General features: G+C 38.8%; 1 protein-coding gene across 6 annotated transcripts; it reads left to right on the top strand.

Annotated features, from left to right (window-relative positions):
- Positions 1-690: 690 nt before the first annotated feature.
- On the top strand, positions 691-24,066 carry MFSD1 (major facilitator superfamily domain containing 1). 6 transcript variants are annotated; one of them, XM_033135312.1, is made up of 17 exons: positions 691-963; positions 2,770-2,822; positions 4,418-4,530; positions 5,946-5,988; positions 6,374-6,441; positions 8,051-8,159; positions 11,816-11,915; positions 13,687-13,785; positions 14,249-14,360; positions 15,520-15,576; positions 15,915-16,071; positions 17,349-17,446; positions 18,031-18,143; positions 19,560-19,607; positions 20,483-20,540; positions 21,807-21,855; positions 21,971-24,066. In XM_033135312.1, exons 1-16 carry the CDS (start codon positions 792-794, stop codon positions 21,808-21,810), a joined length of 1,404 nt encoding a protein of 467 aa, XP_032991203.1. In that variant the 5' UTR covers positions 691-791; the 3' UTR covers positions 21,811-21,855; positions 21,971-24,066. The 6 variants fall into 6 exon arrangements, with proteins under 6 accessions (XP_032991203.1, XP_032991195.1, XP_032991212.1 ...); XM_033135304.1 differs by having other exon boundaries at positions 21,807-24,066; XM_033135321.1 differs by lacking the exons at positions 21,807-21,855; positions 21,971-24,066 and having other exon boundaries at positions 20,483-20,544.
- Positions 24,067-24,894: the final 828 nt, after the last annotated feature.

The following is a 24,894-nucleotide window of genomic DNA, read 5'->3' as shown; positions in this document are numbered from 1 at the left end:
TTCCCAGATCAAGACAAACACACACCCACATTCAGTTCTGTTTTGTGCCTGCGTGTTTATTATCCTTCCTAACCGTCTCCCCAGATAACCCTCTCAGGCACAGTAACTGGCTCATTCTTACTAATCCTAGCTTAGGTATCAACTTCAGGGAGCTTCAGCGCTCCCCACATTCTCTGCTGCCACTTTCCTCCAAGGCGGGTTCAACTATTCACCTGTTCTCCCTTTCATTTCTATAGAATTCAGTGCTTATTTCTGTTCTCGTCTATTCATCTTTTTTTTTTTTTTTTTAACGTATCAGTTTCTGTCGCTCTCTCCAACGAAACTGTGAACTCTGAGGTCAGAGAGCTTGTGAAAAAGTGCTCAATCAAGTCTGTCTTAACAGCAGCCAACGAGGCTGGCGAGAGCAATGCGGCGAGAAGGGCGGCGCGGGTCGGATCACGCAGGAGGCCGGCGTCGGGCCGGACGGGACTTGGAGGAGCTGCTCCGGGTCTGCAGTGCGTGTATTTGGAAGCAGGTCAGGAAACAAAAAGCGCGGTGAACGGCGGAAGGCCGAAGGTGGGCGCTGAGGACCTCAGCCCACAGACACACTTTACCCCCTCGAGAACAGACCAAACCACGCCTCCTCCTAGTCCTCCCCGCAGCCCTGCCCACCACGCGGTCACGTGACCGTGGCCCAGCGTGACTTGCCGCAGCGTCACGTGACCGCAGTCTCGGCTGGGCTCTGGCCTCCGTGAATCCTGTCCGGCCCCGGAGTTGCGGCGGCTCTCGCTTCTCCGTCTACGGCCCACCCGATGGAGGAGGAGGATGAGGAAGCGCGGGGGCTTCTGGCAAACGGCCCAGACGAGACTGGTAGAGATACCCCCGCCGCCCTCGCTGCCCCCGAGACGCTGCCGGCCCTCTGCGACCCGAGTCGTCTGGCGCACCGGCTTTTGGTGCTGTTGCTGATGTGCTTCCTTGGCTTTGGTGAGCCGCGTGGGTGGGGCGGATAGTCACGGAATCCCCGATTTCTCTCCTCCTCCCCCTTCCGGTCCTCCCACCTCTCCCTGCAGCTCCTGGGCCGCCACCTTTTTGCTTCGCGTCCCCATCCAAGCCAGTGGCGTCCGGAAGGTGGGAGTCAGGGGACTGAGCTGGGCGAGTTTTGTTCCCACTCCTTTGCTCCAAGAAGTCCCAGAGGCTAGCAACTCAGTCCCTGGGGCCATAGACATGAAGGAGTCTCTAGGTCGTCAAGGTGACTGTCGTGGCATTTCGTTTTGAAGGATTTCAGAAAGCTTTAACTACGTCTCCTCCCCACCGCTCCGCATAACAAAGACTTTTGTTGAATCAGTAATTTCGTTGGTAGTCTTTTATAAGTTTCTCATCCTCTTTTGGAAAAATGTCCTGAGTAGGTCTTGCTGATAGCTTCAGTGAGTAGATGTGCTTTCTTACTCTTCTGCTCTGACACTGTGAAGCAATCACACCGGATTGGACTTGCGGTAGGTGTGGCAGTGGTTGATTTCACTCACGAAATCTGATGACTCCGAACGCAGTTTCTTGAGATGATTTTTAAAACATCTTTCTATTGTTCCAGCAACTGATTTATTCAGGAATGTTCTAATGTCAGTATTTGTTATGAAAGTAAGGATGTATTTTTCAGGGGGCTCACAGGAATTGGTGTAATCAACAAGTTTGGGAACATTATGGTGGGGAACTTTATGCTACTGTTGGAATGCATAGGTAGGCCTGAAAGATGCTTTGGGATTTAGTTTCTTGGCAAGTTTTTTTGACCCCCTTCCCCACAACCCCTTTTTGGAAAGATGATGCCCATCCATTAGTTTTAAATCATGACACTGGTACCCCTTAAAACAGCGATAAAGCAGGAACATAAGTTGCTGGGTTAGGATCAAAAAAGAACAAAACAAAACACCTGAAATTGCCCCTACTAACACAGATTATGTTTGGTAAATTACGATTACCTGCCTGGGTTTCAGAAGCCAGATTCATACCTTTCTAATGACAATTTTTTCTTTTGAATCCTAGCTTCTAATATGTACCAACAGAGAGAGTGGAGAAATGGAGACAGTATTATCTTCAAGCCTACCACACATCGATCAATTATATTACTTTGAAAATAAATCTGAGTGAATGAATGGCAGATTTCTCTCCATTTCTCTCTTTCTTACCTGCCAAGAGACACTATAATTATGTTTTAACTTAATCCTTTAGAATTCTTCATTCCTGCCACTGTATTTGCTAAATTATTTGATTTGGGCATTCTTTTTGTGGAATTAGAATTCTATATTCAAATATAGGTTTAGTCAGAATAGTTAAACTCCATTCCTCTGTTCTCAAGATAAAATGGTGACCTCGGGTAACATTACTGGGAAACTGCTGAGGATGTTTGTGAAATTTTTGATGTTTGTGTGTGTTTTTGTAACTTTAAGGAAAATAAAACTGCTTTATGAAGGTGCTAATAAAATAATGGACATATGAGGCATGATGATAGTAAAATGGAAGAACAAGTAGTTGATTAACTTCTTAATTCAGCTTCTCAATATTTGCTGTATATGCACACTAATAATTTGTAAATGATTTGCTATGTGTCCTCTGGGTTATTTGGCTACAACTTAGAAAATAACGATGGACAAGGAAATGGTTTAAAAGTTCCTACAGTGTTAGTCCTCGAGCCCCTAGTATAAACATTTAAATCACCATTTGAGTAGTATTTGCAACTTGAAACTTTTATATGGACAGTATTATTTATGAGAAAATACTTGCTCTTCCTTTTTCTAGGCAGCTATTTTTGCTATGATAATCCTGCCGCCCTTCAGACTCAGGTTAAACGGGTAAGTGGAGTTTTCACCTTTGTTTCTGTTGTTGGCTTTAGAGTGGGTGTACCTGGTGACGCTTCATCAGCTCTCAGGTTGCCTAGTCTGCAACGTTGTCCAATGAATTCATTTTGACATCTATAGTCACCAAATCTGTATGTGGCAAGGAGTGTTCTTGAGTTGGAATGAGTGGCCACAAAATTCATTTATAGCACTTGTGTGTAACTTGATCTTGTTTCACAACTTAGATAAATAATTATGTACTATTTTCACAGTATTGCCAAAAAGTATTAGCAGATTTTTGTTCGCATTTCACTCTCCCATTGAGTAATCATTTGACAGATGATTTGGTAGGATAGTTTTTTTTCTTTTTTCCCTTTTTTAATTTTTTTAATTTTTTAAAGATTTTATTGGGGAAGCGGAACAGGACTTTATTGGGGAACACTGTGTACTTCCAGGACTTTTCCAAGTCAAGTTGTTGTCCTTTCAATCTTAGTTGTGGAGGGTGCTGTTCAGCTTCAAGTTGTCCTTTCAGTCTTAGTTGTGGAGGGCGCAGCTCAGCTCCAGGTCCAGTTGCCGTTACTAGTTGCAGGAGGCGCAACCCACCATCCCTTGCTGGAGTCGAACTGGCAACCTTGTGGTTGAAAGGACATGCTCCAACCAACTGAGCCATCTGGGAGCTCAGTGGCAGCTCAGCTCAAGGTGCCATGTTCAATCTTTAGTTGCAGGGGGCACTGCCCACCATCCCTTGCGGGACTCGAGGAATTGAACTGGCAACCTTGTGGTTGAGAGCCCGCGCTCCAACCAATTGAGCCATCCGGGGTGCAGCTCAGCTCAAGGTGCCGTGTTCAATCTTAGTTGCAGGGGGCGCTGCCCACCATCCCTTGCAGGACTCAAGGAGTTGAACTGGCAATCTTGTGGATGAGAGCCCACTGGCCGAAGTGGGAATCGAACCAGCAGCCTTTGGAGTTAGGAGCATGGAGCTCCAAACGCCTGAGCCACGGGGCCGGCCCTTTTTTTGCCTTCTTAAATATGTTTTTGTTGTTATTTTTTAAGTGTGACTACTGATGGCAGAGGATTGTCCATGTCAGTATTTTTAATCTGGTTTTATAAAAATGTATTTGACATTTATAGTTTCTTGTTCATTTAGATAGTCTCTTTTCTGTAGATAGTTTTTTACCTTTGGACAGAGAGAAATGCATAGATTAGCTCTTAATATTCTAGAAGGAAAGGGAAAGAAGGTAGGCGTTAGTCAGGGTCGGGGTGGGGATAAGCTAAGATTATTCTTTTCCATGTGGTGGGAAGCCCCAATGCAGGTAGTATAGGAGGAATAGGAGTATAGAGAATAGTGGCAGACGCAAATGGGGGTAGTCCATAGTGGGGGATCTGACTGATGCTGGACTTCGTGGGGCCTCTGAAATGGCATGCGGACGCAAGAAGTTCCCAGGTGTGACCATTTTGCTGGGGCAGGGGCCATAGGTATCCTGAGGTTCCCAAAGCAGTTAAGTGACTACTAATGATTAAGAAATTCTTGCTCTACACAGAATGTTTTGATTTGTTAGTTGCTGAAGTTACTGTTTGGAAAAAAATAGTTTTATTTTCTTTCCATGTAGGATATGCAGGTGAATACCACGAAATTCATGCTGCTGTATGCCTGGTATTCTTGGCCCAATGTAGTTTTGTGTTTCTTTGGTGGCTTTTTGATAGACCGAGTGTTTGGAATACGGTAAGCTTAAAAAAAATTTCACGTATGGGTAAAATCTGATTATTAGGAAAACACAGAACTAAATTAAGGTATTTCTAGAAACAGAACTGAATACATTTCTCTATTTTTAAAAAGATTTCCATATCTTTGGAATTGGTTTTTGAAATTTGGTTGGTATTTCAGTTAAGGTTGGGATATTAAATGCTGCCCGTGGCTAAGGTAACTCAGTTATCCGAAGGTAAATTATGCCCTCACTTGGGATCAGGCAGGCCAGCGTCTGAATCCCAATGCTGCCACTTGCTAAACTTCCCAGTTCTTCTGAGCTTCAGTTTCCTCACTGGTAAAACATGGGCAATAATTTCTGCCCTGCAAGGTGGTTATGAGGATTGACAGGTGGATGTACAGTCTTTGGCACCTACATAGTATTTGCCCCTCCCCAGTGAGAATTTCTCTTTCTGCCTTTCTTTGGATATTGAACTTTTTGTGACCATTTCTGTTAGATACTGAGGAGGGAATAACACTATACATTTTGTCAGTTTTCATCCTTATGTTTGTGTGTGTGTTGTTAGTGGTGACGAAGAGGGAATATTTTCAGAAAGCAGAGAGCAAAATAATGATCTTCTAACCATGTCTTGTAGGAAAGAATTGATGAAATTAAGTATTTAGACTTGGGGACTAACTTTTTAAAAATTGGAAGTTAGAGTATTAAGAAGGAATTAAACTTATTTTGCTTGGTCTAAAGAGACCTAATTAGCTGGAAACTTCAGGGGGACAGATTCTACTTAGTATGTTGATGACTTTGCTTGACAGGAGGGAGCATGAATTGCAGGACCATAGTGTGTTTTCCAGGGCTAGACACACTCAGTAGAATGTGGTGTGGCCATTCCACAGGGATTGTTTACGTCTGTCGTCTTTGGACTTCTAATACCGGCATTTCATTACTCAGGGGAAACGTTGACCAGGTAATCAAAATGTAGAGTGTTAGAATAAGCAGACTTGTCAGGATTGTATTAACATGGTCGATAGTTGTCCTTTTAGACACAGTTTTTAGTTGTCATGAATTATACCCACTTAAAATGACTTAATCTGACATTCCTTAGAAGCAATTAACGTCTTAGTAGAAATTTCATAAAGAATGTCCACTTTACATGGGAACCCTGGGTACTTCTTGAAGATTCTATAATGTTTTGTTTCAGAGATGACAGTGACTTAAACTAACATATGCCATTACTAAAGCTTCTGGAATTCCCTCAGAAGTCAAGACTTCTGTAGGTTAGCATTCAGCCTAGGAAAGCTGCTGACTTCAGAGGCAGACCAGCACTTCAGTTTTCTTTCCTTGGAGGGAATGCAGAGGGGTCAAAGAAAACCAAAGGGAATCATTACTGAAGGACTTGGTGACATGCTCTTAATTCACTCCCACTCTCTCTTTCTAACAGATGGGGCACCATTATTTTTAGCTGCTTTATTTGCATTGGACAGGTAAGGAAGGCCAAAACATTCATTGGTTATGTGACAGTGACTTGAATTCTTGTCTAATTTCAGCAAAGATGTGTTTGATGAATGCTTAACTTAATTAGGCAGGGTCCACAAATGCCCATGTAGTATAATGCATATACCATTTGAACCCTTGGGACAGATGAACCTTAATATTTTACTATTATTCTATTTATTTTATTATGTGCTCTTTTGAGGGTTAGTTCCACCTTTGAAGGATATTATTTCTGGTATTTCAAAGGCATTAACATATTAAATTTCACAGCTTTGCTAAGAAGGAGTATTAAAATCACTGTATAAGTTGTGATTTATCGTAAGTTATTTCTCTTGAATATCTTGAATTTACTTTTTCATTGATTGTACATTATAGGTTGTTTTTGCTCTGGGTGGAATATTTAATGCTTATTGGCTGATGGAATTTGGAAGGTTTGTGTTTGGGTAAGTTATGCATAATTTCATTTATCTTAATACATTGTTTTAGTGTTTAGCTATCAATTTATTAAGGATTTACAAAACATTTATTGTCTCTTCTGGAAAATTCAAGTCCTTGAAATCTAGCCATATATACATAAGACTCTTTATTAGTTTCTTAATTTTCCTTTAAAGTAAGCAGCAATTTTGAGGGGTCAACCCTGTGTGGGGTTTGAATATTGAATAGTTCTCCAGAAAGGATATTTTTCCTAGGTGTTTTGCTTTTCTGTAGTATTGCACACTATGACTTAAACCTCATTTATAGTATTATAGTATAGATCATCAGTTTTAGGTTGGAGATTCATGGACATTTGCTGTTCTTTAGTGGGTAATGTGCTAGTCCTTTTGAACCCTGTTGAAGACGCTTGAATGAGCAGAATACCAATAGACTGAAATTCATGAAATTCATGAATTTCATTGTCTGTCCATTAAGCCCATTCCGAGTCCAGCCTTGGCCTTCCTGACCTGAGGGGACACTTGAGATGATATAACTTATTCAATCTTTAACTTAAAAGTATAACTTACTCAATCTTTTCATGGTTACCAGGGACATGTAGACATAGGTGACATATTCCAGACAGTGTTCCAAGTGAGAGAGAAGGAAACAAAATGTCTATAAAAATAGAAAGGGATTCAGAGGTGAAGTGTGGTCAGAAGGGGCTTCACAGACGATGTGGGCCTTGGCACTGTATAAGACTTGGATTTGAAGAGATGGGAACTATTTTTGGTGTAGGACGGAGTGGTGAAGAGGGCTCAGTGTTAGGATATGGAGAAGCAGCTCCAACCTGAAGGCCTGGAGTGAGGAATGGTCAACATGTAGAATTTACAGAAGGAAAATTAAAACCCAGGAAGTAGGAGAATGTCAATGTCAAATAAGGAAGGTATTGGCCTGAAAAGTGAATTTTTGTGTTTTCACAAAGTGTGGCCCACTCTTTCCATATGAACATTTTATATAGCATAGAAGGTGATGTGGTAACCCAGAGGCCTTTTATTACCTGTCATGATTATTATTGAAGCATATCAAATTCCCCCAAACTCAGCAGTATAAAACAAACATTTAATCGTGCTTGTGGACTTTGGGGGTCAGGAATTTGGACATGGTACAGCATGGATGGCTTGTCTGTGCACCTGCTGTCTGGAGCCCTTGCTGGAAAGGATCATGGAAGGCTGGGGCCTGGAATCATCTGAAAGCTAGTTGATTGACATGTCTGGCGCCTGGGCGGGGATAACTTGAAAACCAGCACTGCTGGCTGGAGCGCCTAAGGGTCGCCTCTCTGTGTAGCTTGGCTTTCTCATAGCCTGGTGAACTCAGGGGAGTAGGGCTTCTCACAAGGTTGCCCAGGGCTCCAAGTGCCAGTGTTTGAGTAAAAAGGCAGATGTCACCTTTTATGACCCAACCCTGGGATTATGCAGCATCACTTCTATTGGTTGAAGCATCACAAGCCCACCTAGATTCAGGGGAGGAGACAGCCACTCCAGGTTTTGATAACAGGGATGTCAAACTTTTAAACCTGCTGTGTTGGTAACCATGGTCTTTCTTTAAAAGCTTGACTTTTCTTCCTTTCCTCATTTTTAGGATTGGTGGGGAGTCCTTGGCAGTTGCTCAGAATACATATGCTGTGAGTTGGTTTAAAGGCAAAGAATTAAACCTGGTGTTTGGACTACAACTTAGCATGGCTAGAGTTGTAAGTATGACAAACCTAATGAAGCTACGTAGGAAGCAAAAGATTGACTCTTATAGTTCTCTCTTAAACATTATAGGATGAAATGTTTGTGTATGATAAATTAGGTATTGACTTTTTAATGTATTTTTCTAGACTGTAGTATAGCACTTACTTTAATTAAGGCATTTCTAGCCTTATTTCATTTAGGAAACAGTCTAAAATGGCTAGATGAACATTCATTACTTGAGAGAAGCTGAGCGTTGGAATAGATCTTACAGGTTTTATCGTCTAATTCCTTACCCATTTCGGCATCCTTCTGTTTAGTATGGCCTTCACACGTGGTCATCCTGGCTTAGCCTGCACATGTCCAGTGATGGAGGCTCACAGTGTAATGGGGCAGCCCATCTACTTCAGTGAATTTATGAAGCTCATCCTCACATAGACATGAAATCTGCCTGCACAGGCAACTCTACTGATCGCTCCGACCTTTGCCCTCTGTAGTTTACCTCGCTGTGCACCAGCACTGGGCTTATGGAGACAGCTCTTAAGTTCTTGGTCAGATGTGCCCCTTTCCTGTGGTTGTCTCAGCCCCATGACATGGATTTCAGCTCCCTGACCATGGCGCTCACGCCTTTCTGGACTTACTGCAGGCGACCAGTATGCCTCCTGGCATATGAAATCTGCAGATGATCAGGCTTTTCAGGCTTGGTCCGATGGAGGGTACTCGGGGGAAAAACATTATGCTTTTATTAATGAAACCTATAAGGTGTTTTGGCAGTCCTGTACCCCCTTAGTATTTTTTCTGCATTAACTCCCATGAATAGAGTTTATAAAAAAACAAAAAAAAAAAACACTAGATACAAAAATTTTGCTGTTAAAAATCAAGGTTTCAGACTAATAAACGGCACGAAAATGCTTGTAACCTATTGTCAGGGAAGAAGAAATCCAGTATAAAAAGTTTTTAATGTAATATTTCGTCATGTGACTGTATGACATGTTTTTATACATGCAGCTTCTTTCTAATGTTTCACTATTATAAATAGTGCTGATATGGGACACTATTGGACTTGTCTGCCTCTCTGTTTCCATAGGCTGTGTTGCTAGGGATGGAATTATTTTAGGGCTTCTGAGGACTGTTGAAACATATTTTCACATTGTCCTCTCAGCGATGTTTACATCTCCGTCTGTGGAATATGAGAGGATCCTTTTTATTACAGCTTTGATAGTACAGGTTATTATTACTTTAAAAGTCTTTTTTCAATTTGATTGGAAATACCTAAGTATTACTTTAATTCATAATTCTTTGATAACTAGTGTGGTTCCCCATGTTTTCTAAATGTTATCTACCAGGATATTTTGAGTATTTCATTGTGTATCTTGTGGAACTTAAGATACGTCTGTGGCAATTTGTGGATCTCGTTTAATAACTTCTCAAAGAAGGATATAGGATCAGTTGAGTGTAGTCCAAACGCTCATTCTCAGTGACGTCATTTTGGTTCCTAGTGTTCATCAGGTTCCTTTCTGTGTGGTCACAAACTAGTTGTAATCCATTCAGCTGCTTTCCGAGGAGCCCTAGGTTTTTGGAAAGGGATCTCGGGCCTTCTATGCTGCAGAGTAGGGTGGGGTTCTTGGAGTGGTGGGAAGACCTGAGGAGGATGTGGGGTGAGCCAGCTCACAGGCAGCCACCTCGTTTCTGTCTTCAGGGTCTGACCTGTCACTAGCAGTTTCAGTCAATAGCACATGCAGCACAGTTGACATTCCCCCTTCCTTGATTTCTTCTCTTGGGTTCCAGGACACTCCAGCTTCATAGTTTTCCTCCTGCCTTTCTGTCTGCTGCTTCTCTTTTGCTGTTTCCCTCTCAGTCTTCTCAAGTGTGGGGGTATCCCCACACTTCTGTAAGTGTGGGGGTACCCCAGAGCTTGGTCATTGGACATGTTCTCTTTGGATGGTCATTTTGTTGGTGACCTAATCTAGTTTTAAAGTTTTCAATAGCATGTCTTTGTGAAGCACCGGTCCAGGGCTTTCCCTGAATTCCACACCTATACATGCAACTTCTGTGTGACATTTCCACTTGGTTGTCTGGCAGGCATATGAAACCTGACATGGCCAAAACCCAGCTCTGATATTCTACCTGCCACCCTTCAAACCAGGTCATGCGGTAGTTTCCTCATCCTCAATTGTGGGCAACTCTTTTCTTCCAGTTGCTCAGGCAAAAAGTGGTGTCATCCTTAACTCTTTTTTTTTGTTGTTTTTTCTCCACATTCCACGTTTTTGTCTTTAGCAAATCCTGTTAGTTTTTACCATCAAAATATGTACATACTCCAGCCACTTCTCACTCGCCCATTCTAGCCACCCTAGCTAGTCCAAGACCCATCATCTCTGTCCTAGATTATTGCAGTCGCCCCTTCATGGATGTCTTCATCCCACTTGTAGTCTGTTTCGGATATGGTAGGCAAAGCAGGTCTGTTAAAACATACATGGATCATGCCTCTTCTCTGCCCACACCCTAATGACATTCCTTCTCGCACAGAGTAAAAGCCAAATTCTTTATTATGACGTATAGTCCCCCGCTTCTCCACCATTTCCTTTCTGGGGACCTCATCTCGTCCTGTTTCCTCTTCATTCACGCTGGTCCAGCCTCTGCCCTCCTTGCCATTCATGAGCTGAGCACAGCAGACAGCCTTGCTTTTGGGGTCTGTGCATTGGCTGTACCTTCTGCCTGGAATGTTCTTCCCCCAGATGTCCTCATTCCTCCCATGTTTCCCCGAAAATAAGACCTAACCGGAAAAGAAGCCCTAATGTGTCTTTTGGAGCAAAAATTAATATAAGAGGTGGTGTTATTTTCGGGGAATTACGGTATTAGGTAGGGCTGCTATGTCTCCTGTTCTTAACGTATTTCCCTGAAAATAAGATGGGATCTTATATTTTTGTTCCAAAAGAAGCATTAGGGCTTCTTTTCTGGTTAGGTATTATTTTCGGGGAAACACAGTAGCTTCCTTGGTTTTCACTTCAAAGTCACATTCTCAGTGAGGCCTCCACCCCTTTGTATTCTCCTTCCCTGCTTTATTTTTTCCCCTTATTTTGAAAGCACTTTTAAGCACTATTTAATATACTACAGATTTTATCACTTCTACTCCACTAAAAGTAAGCTCTGTGACAGCTGGAAAATTTTCTGTGTTGTTCTTTATTATATTTCCATTACCTAGAACAGTGACTGGTATGTAATCAGGGCTCAGTAATTGCTAAATGTATGACTAAATGAATGAGGATATTATCTACTATATAACTTTTATTGTCTTCTTACGGGGTTAGAAGACACATTTTTTTTCAGATGTTAACACCAGGAAAAGCTGTGCTTTTTCTGAGCTAAGGTTTATTTTGTTGTAAGTACCCTGTGAATTTGGTAACTCACTGTTTCATTTTTGCTTTGGCTACTAGGAAGTTCTAAATGCACTGTGCTGTTTGAATACTACTAGCATTTTCTATAAATTGGCATTTTTTGTTTCGTAATCTTATCTGTGGCTTTATCTTTGTTAGTTTTTTTCTTTTTAAATTTATCTGTTGTTTAATATGGATCCTCTATGCCTATTCTATAAGTTACCCCACATCCTATTTTTTGAAGAAGGCAGAGATATAAATGAAAATTATGTTGATTTCTTTCCCCTCTTCTTTTCCAGGGAAGTACAGTGAACATGAACCTCATGGGATGGCTGTATTCTAAGGTTGAAGCTTTGGGTTCTGCTGGTCACACAACCCTTGGAATCACACTTATGATTGGTTAGTGAATCCTCATACTGCCACATTTTGTCTCTTCGGAAAGCATGTCATAGCAAGTATCATGGCAGAGAGGAAATCAGGGGTAGACCTCATTGGTTATAATTTTGCCTGCACAGTTCACTAGTTCTTTGACCTAATTAGAAATATCGAATCATTCACCCCATTTATGTTTTTATTTCCACTTTCTTAAAATGGAGGATCTTGTTTTACTCTTGACTACTTCAGTGTCCTCCTCATGATCAAATGAGAAAGTCTGTGAAAACTCCGAAAATAATCAGGACTTTATACGTGTGAGGTGTTACTTATTAGTCCGTAGCAGAAGGCAGAATTGTTTCCTTTTGATCAGATTCAGTTAGTGTGACTCTGGAGCTTGGATTTTATAGAAGTCAGACATAGTATGATATGGTGGGAAATCCAGTAAGTTGGGAGTTAGGAACCTGGATTCCAGTCCTGGCTCTAGCAGTTCTGTCATCTTGGACAAAGGAGTTCACTTCTGTGTCTCTGTTTTCTTTTCCGTAAAATTGCAGGTATTTGACCAAAACTGTTTAGGTCCCTTCTGGCCCTGAGTTCTCTGAGCTAAGGCTCCATGGTTGCTGGGTGGGTCACTGGGAATCGTATGAGGCCCTCTGGATTCACGACCTGGGCCTTTTCTCTGAGCAGTGAATTTGTCTGAGTCCCGTGGTGTGTAGGCGGCCGCTTGCGAGCCCTAGAGACACCTGCGGGATGGGGTGAATGTTCTGTGCCATCCTTTATTGCTCATAAGTCTTCGGTACAGCCTGGTGAAAATAGGACAGTGGAGCCGTAATCCTCAACAGGTGACTTGTACCTAGAGACTCCTCCTCCTTTCTCCCGCCCTCTCAGATCCTTTGCCTTACTTAGAACCTCTTTCTTACTCTCAAATGCTCTTCTGTATTCGTTCTAGTTCCCTCCACACTGGAGAACTGGAGAATTTTAAAGAATTTTAGAGCCAGAAAAAAACCTGTGCCATCATAAGTCAGAGTCTCTTATTTTACAGGTGGGGAAGCCCAAAGAGGGTTAAGTTCAGCTTGTTAGTGGCAGATGTAGAACTGAAGTCTACTGACTCTCATTTCTGCAGTTTTTCAACTCAACCATATTATATCAGCCAATTAAATATTCATTTATTTTACTAACCTTCTTAAAATTCTTCACAAGTATAAACTTTATTTCACTTTTTATCCAATTTGCTTTAATGATAAGAGATCAACTTTAGTGAGTAATGCTGGATACACAAAGGAAAGAGAGTCCAAGCGAGCTGTGCTGTGGAACCCTGCGGCTGACAGAAAATAGGAGCAAGAATTATCGACTTTGGGAAAGAATCAGGAGAAAGATGAGGTCATCACAGAATCAGACTTTGCTTTTACATTTTTTTCCCCCTGGCATCCGTCAATAATTGGTTCTTAGACTGAATTAAGAAAAGACTAATTTGCCAGCTGGTCATCAGCTTTCTTCAGTCTGTATTTTGCATTACAAGACTGGACTAGTTTGTTCTAGCCTTTTCCATCCAATCTCCAACTTTCTACTGGAAAATAATATAGTCCCCTTTGTTGGACTAGTGACTACTGTTTGTTGAGTGCTCACCATATGCTCTTCCTTTCCTTCTGTCCCGATTTAGTAAGTATAGGCTTTTCTTGTATGAGTCTAAATACCATCCCTTTCAGTTGCTAAATTTTCTGCTGTTAATGTGATGCGCTGCCTTTTAAGGAACCTTCAGTGTGGTTCTCTATTAAAAATTTCTCTTTTTTTATTATAGGGGCTATAACATGTATTCTTTCACTAATTTGTGCCTTGGCCCTTGCTTACTTGGATCAGAGAGCAGAAAGAATTCTTCATAAAGAACAAGGAAAAACAGGTAAGTCTACATGCAAGGGTAGTGGGACTTTGGATAATTATAATTATGGCCTTTTTGAGATAATTTACGATGCAAGTTCCTGACGCAGGGTTGAAACCCAGTAAGGCTTAATACATGTTTTTTTTTCTTTCTTTTATTTCCAAATGTATTTCCACTGTCTATATTTTTAAGTACTGTTTTTTCCTCTTTTATGTTTTTGGGCCTAATTTACATTCTTGATTGTACTTTGTATATTTGCAAAATGGTGAGTGTTCCTGGAAGAGAGTAGGAAGGTAGATGCTAATTTTAGACATTGCTTTTTCTAATATCTTTTTAAGTTATCCCAGAAACTATGTTCCAGTAATTTATGGAAAAAAGTATTTTTTTAACTGTATTGCAGAGGTTGATAACATGATAAAGGAAAAATAATCTTGACTTCAGTATGCAAAATTATGCTGATAACCTCTTCCCTTTCTTCTCTAAGGTGAAGTTATTAAGTTAACTGACGTGAAGGACTTCTCCTTACCCCTGTGGCTCATATTTATCATCTGTGTCTGCTATTATGTGGCTGTGTTCCCCTTTATTGGGCTTGGGAAGTGAGTATTCGCTAGCATTCCTCTTGTGTTGGCTAAATTATAATGAGAATTCAGTCACAGAAATATTTTTAGCTGTAAACCATGCTTCCTGGTGATAGTTTATATTTACACAGGAGTTGTTTTATATCCTGAGATTTAACTGGTGTTTTAGCTTAAGGTTTAATTGATTTAATACTTTGATGATTTTTTTGAAGAAATACCTAATAACAGTTGTTGATTCAAAATAATTGATTATTTTTAATGCTTGACTTTAGATTAGTGTTCTTTTTTATTTTCCCCCTTTATTCCTTGGTTAGGAAGCCTCTTGCTGAGAATGGAGACAGTGGATTGGCTCCTAGTGACTGGGCACATTTTTATTTGCTGGGATTGCAGTTCTGCCGGACTCCAATTCAGGGTTTAAATCCCATTCTTCTTTTCTTTATCTTCTAGCTCTTTCTCTTTTTTCGTTGGCAGCTGCTTACACAGAGCAGTGTGTGAGTGAGAGTGTTGTGTTTGTGGGCTATGTCTGTAATTATAACCTTTAAATTCAGGCTCTCATTTTAAGTAGTTTGAGACAAGAACCCTATGCATTATATAGCCAAGAACCTGTCCAGAATTGCTTTTAAGGAAGAGAAACAGTCTTAATTCCCTGTAGTAATACATTTCGTTTTCTGAAAATCTGTGTGTACCATTTGCTGTATATGTAAAAAGGGAAAAAAGTAGGCATCAGTATATTTTATTTAGTTAAGTGAATTATATAAATACTAGAACTTTAGCCAGTTACTTGAAGATAAATCTCAAATAAGGTGAGAAAACAGTACGAAGAAGGAAAAGTTGACTAATCTTAGAATTACTTGTATTCAGTTTTATTAGGTTGGTGCAAAAGTAATTGTGGTTTAAAAGGTTAAAAATAATTGCAAAAACGGATCAAATATATGGTGATGGAAGGAGAACTGACTCTGGGTGGTGAACACACAATGGGATTTATAGATGATGTAATACAGAATTGTACACCTGAAATCTATGTAATTTTACTAACAATTGTCACCCCAATAAATTTAAAAAAAAAATTGCAAAAACCGCAATTACTTTTACACCAACCTAATATTTTGCCTTTTTTTTTAAGAATAGTAGTTCTCTTTAAAGTGCTTAATTCTCTCTCTCTTTTTTTTTATTTTAGAGTTTTCTTTACAGAGAAATTTGGATTTTCTTCTCAGGCAGCAGGTGCTATCAACAGGTATTTCATTAATTTTTGCAAGTGCTTATTGTGTGCCTAGTGTGGGTCTTTAATTATAACCAAATTTTAGAAAACGTATGTGGCGTAACATCCACAGTGTGAAACCAAGACTGTATTGGCACTTGATCCTGAGTGGCCATCTTTGCATTAATGCAAAACCAAAGAAGTCTCGGACCACTTTTTATATCTTTATATTTCTATTTATTAGTGACCATTTTAGAAGATTGTTAAACTAAATGAGCTAGGGTTTGCATTGCCTGATAGTTTTGGTGACCTCTTGGGTTTTTTTCTCTAGCTGTGATATATTTCATTAAATATCTTTTATATTCTCTGGGCAGTGTTGTATATGTCATATCAGCTCCCATGTCTCCAATATTTGGTCTCCTGGTGGATAAAACAGGGAAGAACATCATATGGGTCCTGTGTGCAGTGGTGACCACTCTTGCTTCGCATATGCTGCTGGCCTTTACACTGTGGAATCCTTGGATTGCTATGGTAACGTCACTGTTAGCACGTGGGGCTCAGAGGTCGGGAGGACCCTGTAAAGTGCCTGCGTGGCAGGAGCCACACTCAGTTCCTCCGAAAGCAGTGCTTCGTGGCTGTTGGAAAGCAAGGCCTTGATTTAAATTTAAGTAACTATTTTTAGTGTATATAAATATTAATTGTTAATGTGTAAATATTTTTAAATTTCATTTGGCTTATTTAATGGAGTAGTGTCAATGCTGAAGTAGAATATGAAATAAAATAGTCTTATAAAAGCTAGAATGCTTAGTAGTTCCATTTGTTTTTCTGTACTTCATTAAATGAAATCATTCCATCATAGGTGGCGAAAAAAACTTAGCCTGATATCCATGATTTCCCATTTTTTTGTCTTTGACTTTTAGTAGGTCAAAAGTGATAACGAATTCATCAAGTGTTTGTTATTGTTCTTCAGAATGTCATTTTAAGATCACAGGCTGAAGTGCCACATTTCTTACCTGTTCATAAAAGAATATCTTGAACATATGTATTTGTGCACTTGGTGAGAATTCTATAGGACAGATTCCTAAAAATAGAAATGCTATAGTAGAGGCTTCGCACATGTAACATCTTGATAGATATTGTGAAACTTCTCCAATAACTTTCTATCCATTTATAGCATTATCAATAATAGAAGAATGTGTCTGTTTTTTAGGATCCTTGCCATTATTGGACATTGGCATTATTTTAATCTTTGCCAGTCTGATAGCTATAAATGATCTTATTTTAACTTAATTCATAAGGTTCCTTTTTTAATTGAAGGAAACAATCAGCATTAGGTGATGTTTAACAAGCATTGGTGGTTGGTTGTCTGCCTTGCTCTCCTGTTGTGTGTTGATAACCCAGAGGTGAGATAATGGACTTACTGGTGTGATGTTGCCTTGGTTGCTTAATTTGTAATTCCTAATAAATGTTGGAAAATTAGCTTACTTAAAACATTGGCAATGACTTTGCAAATTAGCTTTGTTTTCCTGCTTGGTTCTTAACTGCACCCTGTGCCTAGCCAGTTATAGGTGTATAAAATAGAAAATGGTTAAGACAGTGTGTGTATTTTGTCACTAGAAGGATACTGTTAGAGAGGGCCAGGACTCGTTTGTATTGAATATGAGTTTTAGTCAGATCACCATAAATCGTGCATGGCTGTTCATATATGTGTATTAGCTATTTACATCACTCTTTCTAATCTGCATCAAAGGAACGTCACCTTTTGGTTAATAAAAGACTTTTTCCCTTTTCCTTATTGCTTTCTGTAGTGTCTCCTGGGACTCTCCTATTCGTTGCTTGCCTGTGCATTGTGGCCGATGGTGGCATTTGTAGTTCCTGAACATCAACTGGGAACTGCATATGGCTTGTAAGTACTTGCACCATGGATCATATAATGTGCCTCTCAACTGGATCAATTTAATAATCATACGAAACCCCGGGTCTCCTGATCTAGTCATCTTTAGGCTTCTGGGACGCTCTGAACCTGGAAAGAACTAGAGAAATCAGTTAACGTGTTTATGATGTTATTGTGGCAACAAAAAATGCTCCAAGCCTCCAGCAGGAGAGCTGGAGTTAAGCTAACCCATAAGAGGTAATTGCTAACCTTATCATCCCATGGCCCATTTATGTAAGGGCTTCTCAGTGAGCAGTTGAGTTCTGGTCTCTGGTCCAAAAGGCAGAAGGGGTTGGTATTCACTTAACCCTTTCTTTCTTTCATCAGGAAGGTATTGTGTTTGCACTTCACTTAATAAGGCAAGCTCCCTTACATTTGAGCATGAAGTCTAGTACAGGAAACAAGGGGTAAAAACAAATCTAATCGGGTCATCCCTGGTTGAAAACATGTGTTAGCACAAATAGTATGTGGTTTACAGATACTAATATTTGCAATAAATTGTTACTGTGTGTAAAGACTTTTGATTGAAATGTGTTTTTTCATTTCTTAAATTGCAGCATGCAGTCCATTCAGAACCTTGGGTTGGCAATCAGTTCCATCATTGCTGGCATGATACTGGATACTCGGGGATATTTGTTTTTGGAAGTTTTCTTCATTGCCTGTGTTTCTTGTAAGTGTGCCATGTGGCAACACTTATTTAGTTTCTTTTAATATGTAGCAGAATATTTTTATATTTTCAGGTTTTTGTTATTGTTCTGTTTCCCCCTTTTTAAACCAAATCTGTAAGCTGTATCTCTCAGGTTTGCCTAGTTCTTACCCTGTGTGTCAGTTTCCCAGCTGGTGACTTTCTAGTTCTCTGAAGATTCACACGCATTTTTCCTATCCTTAAAGGCAGTAGTGGAATCTGCTTCATATTCTGTTTTAAATATTTGTGTTTTTTTTTAAAAAAAAAACATTTTCCCCTTTAAAGTGGAAGCATTTCAAGAGTCCTGAGTGTGTCCGTGGTTGTGAATGTGTGGACACTGCTGGTGTGACGTGGGTGTGAGTGCTCATGGCTGATTTCAGTAGGCAGTTTGAAATTTCTTTTGTTAGTCCTGTTACTTAATTTTTACCTGTAAAGATTTGTTGATTAAACATAGGAAGCATTAGGAAACTGTTGAAAATTACAAGAATCAGCATTTTTCCATTGAGTCTTCACCATACACATAAATTGTGTTCATCTGAAAAGAATTCTCATATAACATATTAAGATGCCTTTTATACTTTGATAATATGTATCTAAAATGGCAAACCCCAGTGGTATTACCAGACTTTATTTTCATTATATTTCAGTGACTACCTATAGTTGAAGTATAATTGTACTTGTAGATAATTGATTATGAATAGCCTGAATACATTTTATTGTCTAATAATTTTAAAATAAGCACATCAAATTAAAAAAAAAAACACACCACATTATTTGTTTTTAAAAAGCGGGTCATATAAGAATTTAAAATACTGGGTCATGAAAATGTTTTTGTCTATTTCTGATGCTGCAACATGTGGTTTAACTTCAAGCCGTAAGTTCCATATATACTTGGTTCCCAAATCAAACAATGTGCCATTTAAAAGTGTTTTTGTTGCCATATTCATTTAAAGTAAAGTAAGTGTGCCTCACTTGTCAAGGTAAAAAGTTAAGCACCTGACTTTCTGAGGTTTTTACTGGCTCTGGGATCTAATGACAACGTTCAGATGTTTGTTAAATGGATGTGGTGTTGTCACACCTAAAACCTCCAAAGGATTAATTCTGTTTACCCTCTGTAAAAAGATAAATAGTGTAGGGATTGGCAGGAGTTTTGGGGAAGTGCTGGGAAGGACCAGCACTTACAAAGAGAGAGGAACGAGTAGCAAGGATGACCGTGGGTGGGTTGGCCCCCTCTCCTGTGAGTGTCTCAGCTTCTCCGTTTCTGACCTCACCATGCCTGGGCTCAGGTAGCCTATGGAGAAAATGATGTTTTACTTATTTTGAGTACTAGTTATGATTACGTAGGAATCATTGGGAAGGAGTACATGTTTTTTTAAGGGTCCTGTGTCTTTTCACTTCCAGTGTCACTTTTAGCTGTGGTCTTCCTCTATTTGGTGAATCGTGCCCAAGGTAAGTAAAAGTTCAGGTATTTCTTAAACTGTGATGGATCATCTTGTGGGGTAACTGGATTGTCTCCATGCCTCTTTAGAGGACAGTGCTTTAGTTCATGTAATAACAACCTTCTGTTCATACATAGTGATGGAAACATTTCATTATGTAACATATAGTTATGTATTCTGGGCCTTCACATTTCTTAAAATTATTGTTATGCTCTGGCCAATTCAATATGAGTTTTGTAATATAAAATCTTAGATGTTCTCTCTATATTAGTATAAATAAACATTTTTAAAAATAAAGCCTTTCCTGTGTTATTGTCTTATATTAAAAAAAATAAGTAAACAAATTTACAGCTGAAATTCACATTTTAAGGTTAAAAGCATTCGGTGCAGAATGAGAAATTGCAGATTTTTTTCTTTTGCTAATATATACTGTATACATTTGTTCTTTTTTTCTTTGTTCTTAAAATGTTGATGTTACCCTTATCAGTTTTTCTAACTGGCTTGCCCTTAAAGGTTACTATGTATTTAGAAGAATATATACACATGCTCTTTAAATCATTTAGGTCATTTCCTTTCATTTCTCTTAATTTTCACTATTACTGAATATTAATACAGTGTCCCCGTTAACAAAACCTGAAGCGATACATAAATCCAAACTTAAAAAAATGCTAAAATTAAGCAGTAATTATTTGTATCATATAAGGATTTTTAAAAAAACATTTTTTTCCGTTAAGAAGGTTCCAGGAGAGAAACCATTTCTTCCACAGCCTTTTCTGTTACTTTATGGTATATCAATGCAAATGTGTGTATGTGTGTACACATGCATGTTTGGATTTTACTTTTAATAGTTATATTGAAAAGATTCTGTGCTTATTTGTATTTTAGGTGGGAACCTAAATTATTCTGCAAGACAAAGGGAAGAAATAAAAGTTTCCCATTCTGAGTAAGTATTGAAAAAAGAGAAAAGTTGTCTTTATTTTGAAAATATTATTAAACATTAGCATTTTATTTCAAGGTATTGGGACTGGACTTTTAAGAAATTAATCTTTTTCTTGAGTTTGGAGAGCTGACAGTTACCTCTGGAACTGCTATAACAAAATTCTGTTTGTGTCAGAAAATTTAAAGAGGTGGATATCGGTTTAAAAATGAAGGGTCAGGGGAGAATTAGGCTGTAAAATTGCTTTTTGAGAGAAAAAAATCTGTAGTATTTGTGGTTTATTGGAGGAGAGTTCTTTGTCTTAAATTCCTGACCTGGACTCACCCTTCCATTCTCTCTGATATTATTTTTTCCTTAACTAGTTGAGATAATTTTTCTTCTTCTCCTAGTACTACTAGCATGGCTATTCTGTGTTCTCTTGACTCATTTGGAACAGATTAAAGTATATAGTGTGGGGTTTAAGTTAAATTAATTTTTTTCCATGAGTATATGCTAAAACATAATACTGATTCTATTTCCCGTTATTTCTAATTTTTGTCGTTGAACTTTTTTTATTTAAAAAATTTATTTTAAATTATATACCATGTAACTGTAAGTTTTGTGAATTTTGAATAGATTAAAATCTGGTAGAACAAGGCTGTGTTTCAAGGGGTGATTCTTGGCCATCAGAAATTTCCTTTTAATGTAGTAATTCTACTTCTAGAAATAATATTTTAAGAAAATAATCTGAAGTGTTATGAGTTTTAAATATTTTTATGACAGTCTTTATCATCTCAAAAATTGGAAACAGCATAAATGTCACAAAATAAATACGTTACGAAACATCCACATATGTTTAAACGATTTTTAGAAGGATTTTTAAAGTCAGAGATATGTAACATGCTGTATGTTACGTGAGTAAATGACAAAAATGCAAATACAATATCCTAATTTTACTTTTAAAAAGTATGCAGGCATTTGTATTTCTTAAACCTATTACTTGTGTATAATGGAAAAAATACTGAAAGAAAACCCCCAATATAACGCCAGTTGAATGGTAGGGTTACAAGAGTTTATGTTTTTCTTTGGTTTTCTATATTTCCCAATTTTCTGTATTGATCCTGTATTGCTTTTCCAATCAAGAGGAGATAAAAGATTATCCAGCAAAATGTGTAACTTTTGATACTTGGCACTATGAGTTTTGTAATGCTTACAGTTTACATTTTGTAAACCAGATGGAGCTTTGTGTTTTTTCCTCTACTTTTTGATAATTTATTGCATTATGTTTTGCAGATGAGAAGTTTAAATGACTGTGTCATGAGAATGGGCTGCACACATCATTGTATGAAAACCTCCATTTTTTTCGATTTTTTTTTTTTTTTAAATTTAGAGTTTAGTCATTAGGAAAAATAATGTTCTGGAAAGTTATATTTATATTTCAAATACTCCTATTTCAGAGTATATTTGTGAGGACTGTTTCATTCTCTGTCTTCTGTGTGTTGCTGAAGAAGTCTACTTTGGAATAGGCTAATCAACAGTGACGTTCAGCAGATTCCTTGGGAACGTGCGGGTGAACTTCAGTGAGGACAGGAAATAATGGAAATCATTGTATCTCGTATTGAGATCATTTTCACAAAGACCTTAGGGATGTGGCCTTTTCTTTACCTTAAAGCAAAAAAATGAAAAAAGCTTTTGAAGGGGGTAGAAGGGGTGTTTTATACAGAATAAACTGGCATTTTAATAGGCATTCCCTTTTGTATTATAATAGGGAATATTTGAGAGATATTTTTATGAAGTCCCTGCATTTTCACAAGCAGCAGCTTGTGTTCTGCTCTCTTTAGTTATGAGAGGTTGCTGGGCAGGGACCCTTTGGAGCTTCTTTCTCTCTCAGTGACTGAGCATCTTAATCACTTATGGACTTATCACTTTTCACTTAATCACTTATCACTTTTGTGGTACAAACTTTCTGTGCAGATTTTTTTATAGTTAATTACTAAAAAAATGTCCGTTACATTATGATAATTGCTTATCTACCTGGATAAATAAAGACTCAAAGGAATACTTGACATCTTCTAAGTTTTGATTTTTAAAATGTCTTAAAACACTGATTTTTAACTCTTATTTATATGGAAGTTTATAAGAAAATCTGTTTTGGCATAAAGAAAATTTGCCTAATTAGAGTCATTGAAAGATTGTGGGATTAGCTTTTTCTCCAGAGTAGGTCCTTAATGAAACATTTATGTTTCTCACCTTAAATAAAATAATGCATATGAAATTTCTCCAACAGACTTAAACACTTTTCAATTGACTCGATCGTACCATATTAAAGTAAAGGAATTTTTCATGTGTTTTGCTCTCTGTAGGCATGCAGATATTTTAGACAACAACTATTAAACTAAAGAATTTAGCTGATTACATTGTTTAAAGTACGTGACATAACGTGTGCTTAAAAGTTCTGGAACAGATTGAAAGTGCATTCCTTATTCGGGGTAAATTTATTTACATCCTTTTTTCTGATTTACAGTTTATTGTGTCATTATTCAGTTGTTAGTTCTTTAGGCTTTGGCTGCCTTGTGACTGTTCTAGCCCATATTATTGATTGTTGGACTCACCAGTTGGGGAGAGTGCAGGAAGGTGACAGCTGCTGCTGCTGGAGGACTTGTGTGGTCTGGCCCCTGCCTCCATCTTTCTACTCCTCTGCCCCAGCCACAGGGAGCTGCTTCCATTTTTTCAAATGGGTCATGTTTCTTCCTTTCTTGGGCGCTTTGTCCATGCTGCTCCCTTTGCTTAGAATATTTTTCCGGGATTCTCTAAAACCTGGTTTCACCTAATTTCTGTCAGGAAACCTTAGCCCCAGCTCAGAAGCGTTATTCCTATGGAAACTCTTCCAGACCCTTCAGGCTGTATCAGGTTCTTCCTAAATTCCTGTGACTTTTGAAAAACCCTGTACTTTTCCTTCTTAGCTTACCTCAGCTTGTAATGAATAATTTGTGACGTTGTGGGTTTCCATCTCTTCCTTTAGATTGTGAGCTCCTCGAGGGCAAGGACTGTGTCTGTTATATTAATAGTGACTCTGCTGGTAGTGACCAGCACAAAGTAGGCACAAAATATTTTTTGAATGATGCTTAAATAAAAAGGAAAGTAAATTGGAATAACTTTTTGAAGGATAAATTGGTAATACAAAAAAAAGACCTAAAAGGGGTATAGTGGTGGGCTTGCATGTCTTTTGACTTAGAAGTTCCATTTCTGATAATTTATTGTAAGGGACCCATCAGGCACACATACTTGTAAATATATATTAAGGGGGTATGTTCATTGCAAGACTGCTTATAATAGCCTAAAATAGGAAACCACCCATGTTTATCAGAATAGGGGATTTGTTAAGCACATCGTATCATATGTACAAAGTGAAATACTAAGCAGTCATGAAATGGTTTCATTAGAGAGCGTACTGACATGGAATGATGGCATTATCATGTGGAAGATTCAGAGTGCTGCTGTTGTAAAACAAACATGTTTGAAGGATGTGTCCATGAATGTTTCTGGGTGATGACTTTCTTTTGGCTTATTTATATTTTCTAGTTTTTCAACAATAAATACTTATTATGTAATGAAAGTTTAAAACCCCCTATAAAGAATGAAATTCAATACAAGTTTGAGTGTTACTGTTTGAAAAAAGTGGTATTAGTGTTCAGAAGGGAGGGAGGTAATAGGTAGTGTTTTCCAAAGAACTTTGGGGATGTAGGTGGGACTTAAACATCGCCAGGAGTTAGAATTTGCATTTACAGGAAGAAAAGTGCATGTGAAGGGAACTGTGGGAGACAGTAGAGAATGGGATATGGGCTAAATGAAATGATGCACTTATTTTTTGGTCCCAGTTGTAGCAAAAAGCAGCTTCAAGTTGTTTGCAAGCTGTCCGTTTGTGGAATGCCTCCACCTCCGCGTCATAGACCTTGGCTTCTTCCCTCGACAGTTCTTGGAGTGCCCCCGGGGTAGGGGGTGGGAGTTGTTGAATTTAGGCCTTGAACATGGAATTGCTGCCTGGAGGTTGGGAGAAAACTTTAATGTTTTGTAGGAAATAACTGAAAAGTCCTTGACATCATGCAGGCAGGCCAGGCAGCCCCACTTTTACCACTATTCCCCCCAGATGTCGTGTGTATGGTCATGTACTCAAATGACGTGTCTTCTTGGTGGCTCTTTATCAGTCCCACATCGTGGCAGCTGCCCCGCCTAACTTACTCTACTCCCTAAACTGACGTTTCCCCCAGAGGTTTGACTGCAAGTCCATTGTGTAATGAAAATCAGTGGGCCTATGAGCCATTCCATTAGGGATTAGCGTGGACTTTGTAGGAGTTCGTGTTTTTGAAGAGAATCACCCCCC

The sequence above is a fragment of the Rhinolophus ferrumequinum genome, chromosome 2 (genome assembly GCF_004115265.2).
Source record: "Rhinolophus ferrumequinum isolate MPI-CBG mRhiFer1 chromosome 2, mRhiFer1_v1.p, whole genome shotgun sequence".
In the NCBI taxonomy this organism is placed as follows: Eukaryota; Metazoa; Chordata; class Mammalia; order Chiroptera; family Rhinolophidae; genus Rhinolophus; species Rhinolophus ferrumequinum.
Note: the sequence above shows the minus strand (reverse complement) of the source record. Positions and strands in the feature narration are given on the sequence as shown.

Bases quoted from the DNA above. Each gene is read 5' to 3' on its own strand.
- MFSD1 (XM_033135312.1), top strand. From the start codon at position 792: ATGGAGGAGGAGGATGAGGAAGCGCGGGGGCTTCTGGCAAACGGCCCA. The intron at 4,531-5,945 runs GTAAGCTTAAAA...TCTTTCTAACAG, and splicing joins GACCGAGTGTTTGGAATACG to ATGGGGCACCATTATTTTTA. The intron at 17,447-18,030 runs GTAAGTACTTGC...CTTAAATTGCAG, and splicing joins CTGGGAACTGCATATGGCTT to CATGCAGTCCATTCAGAACC.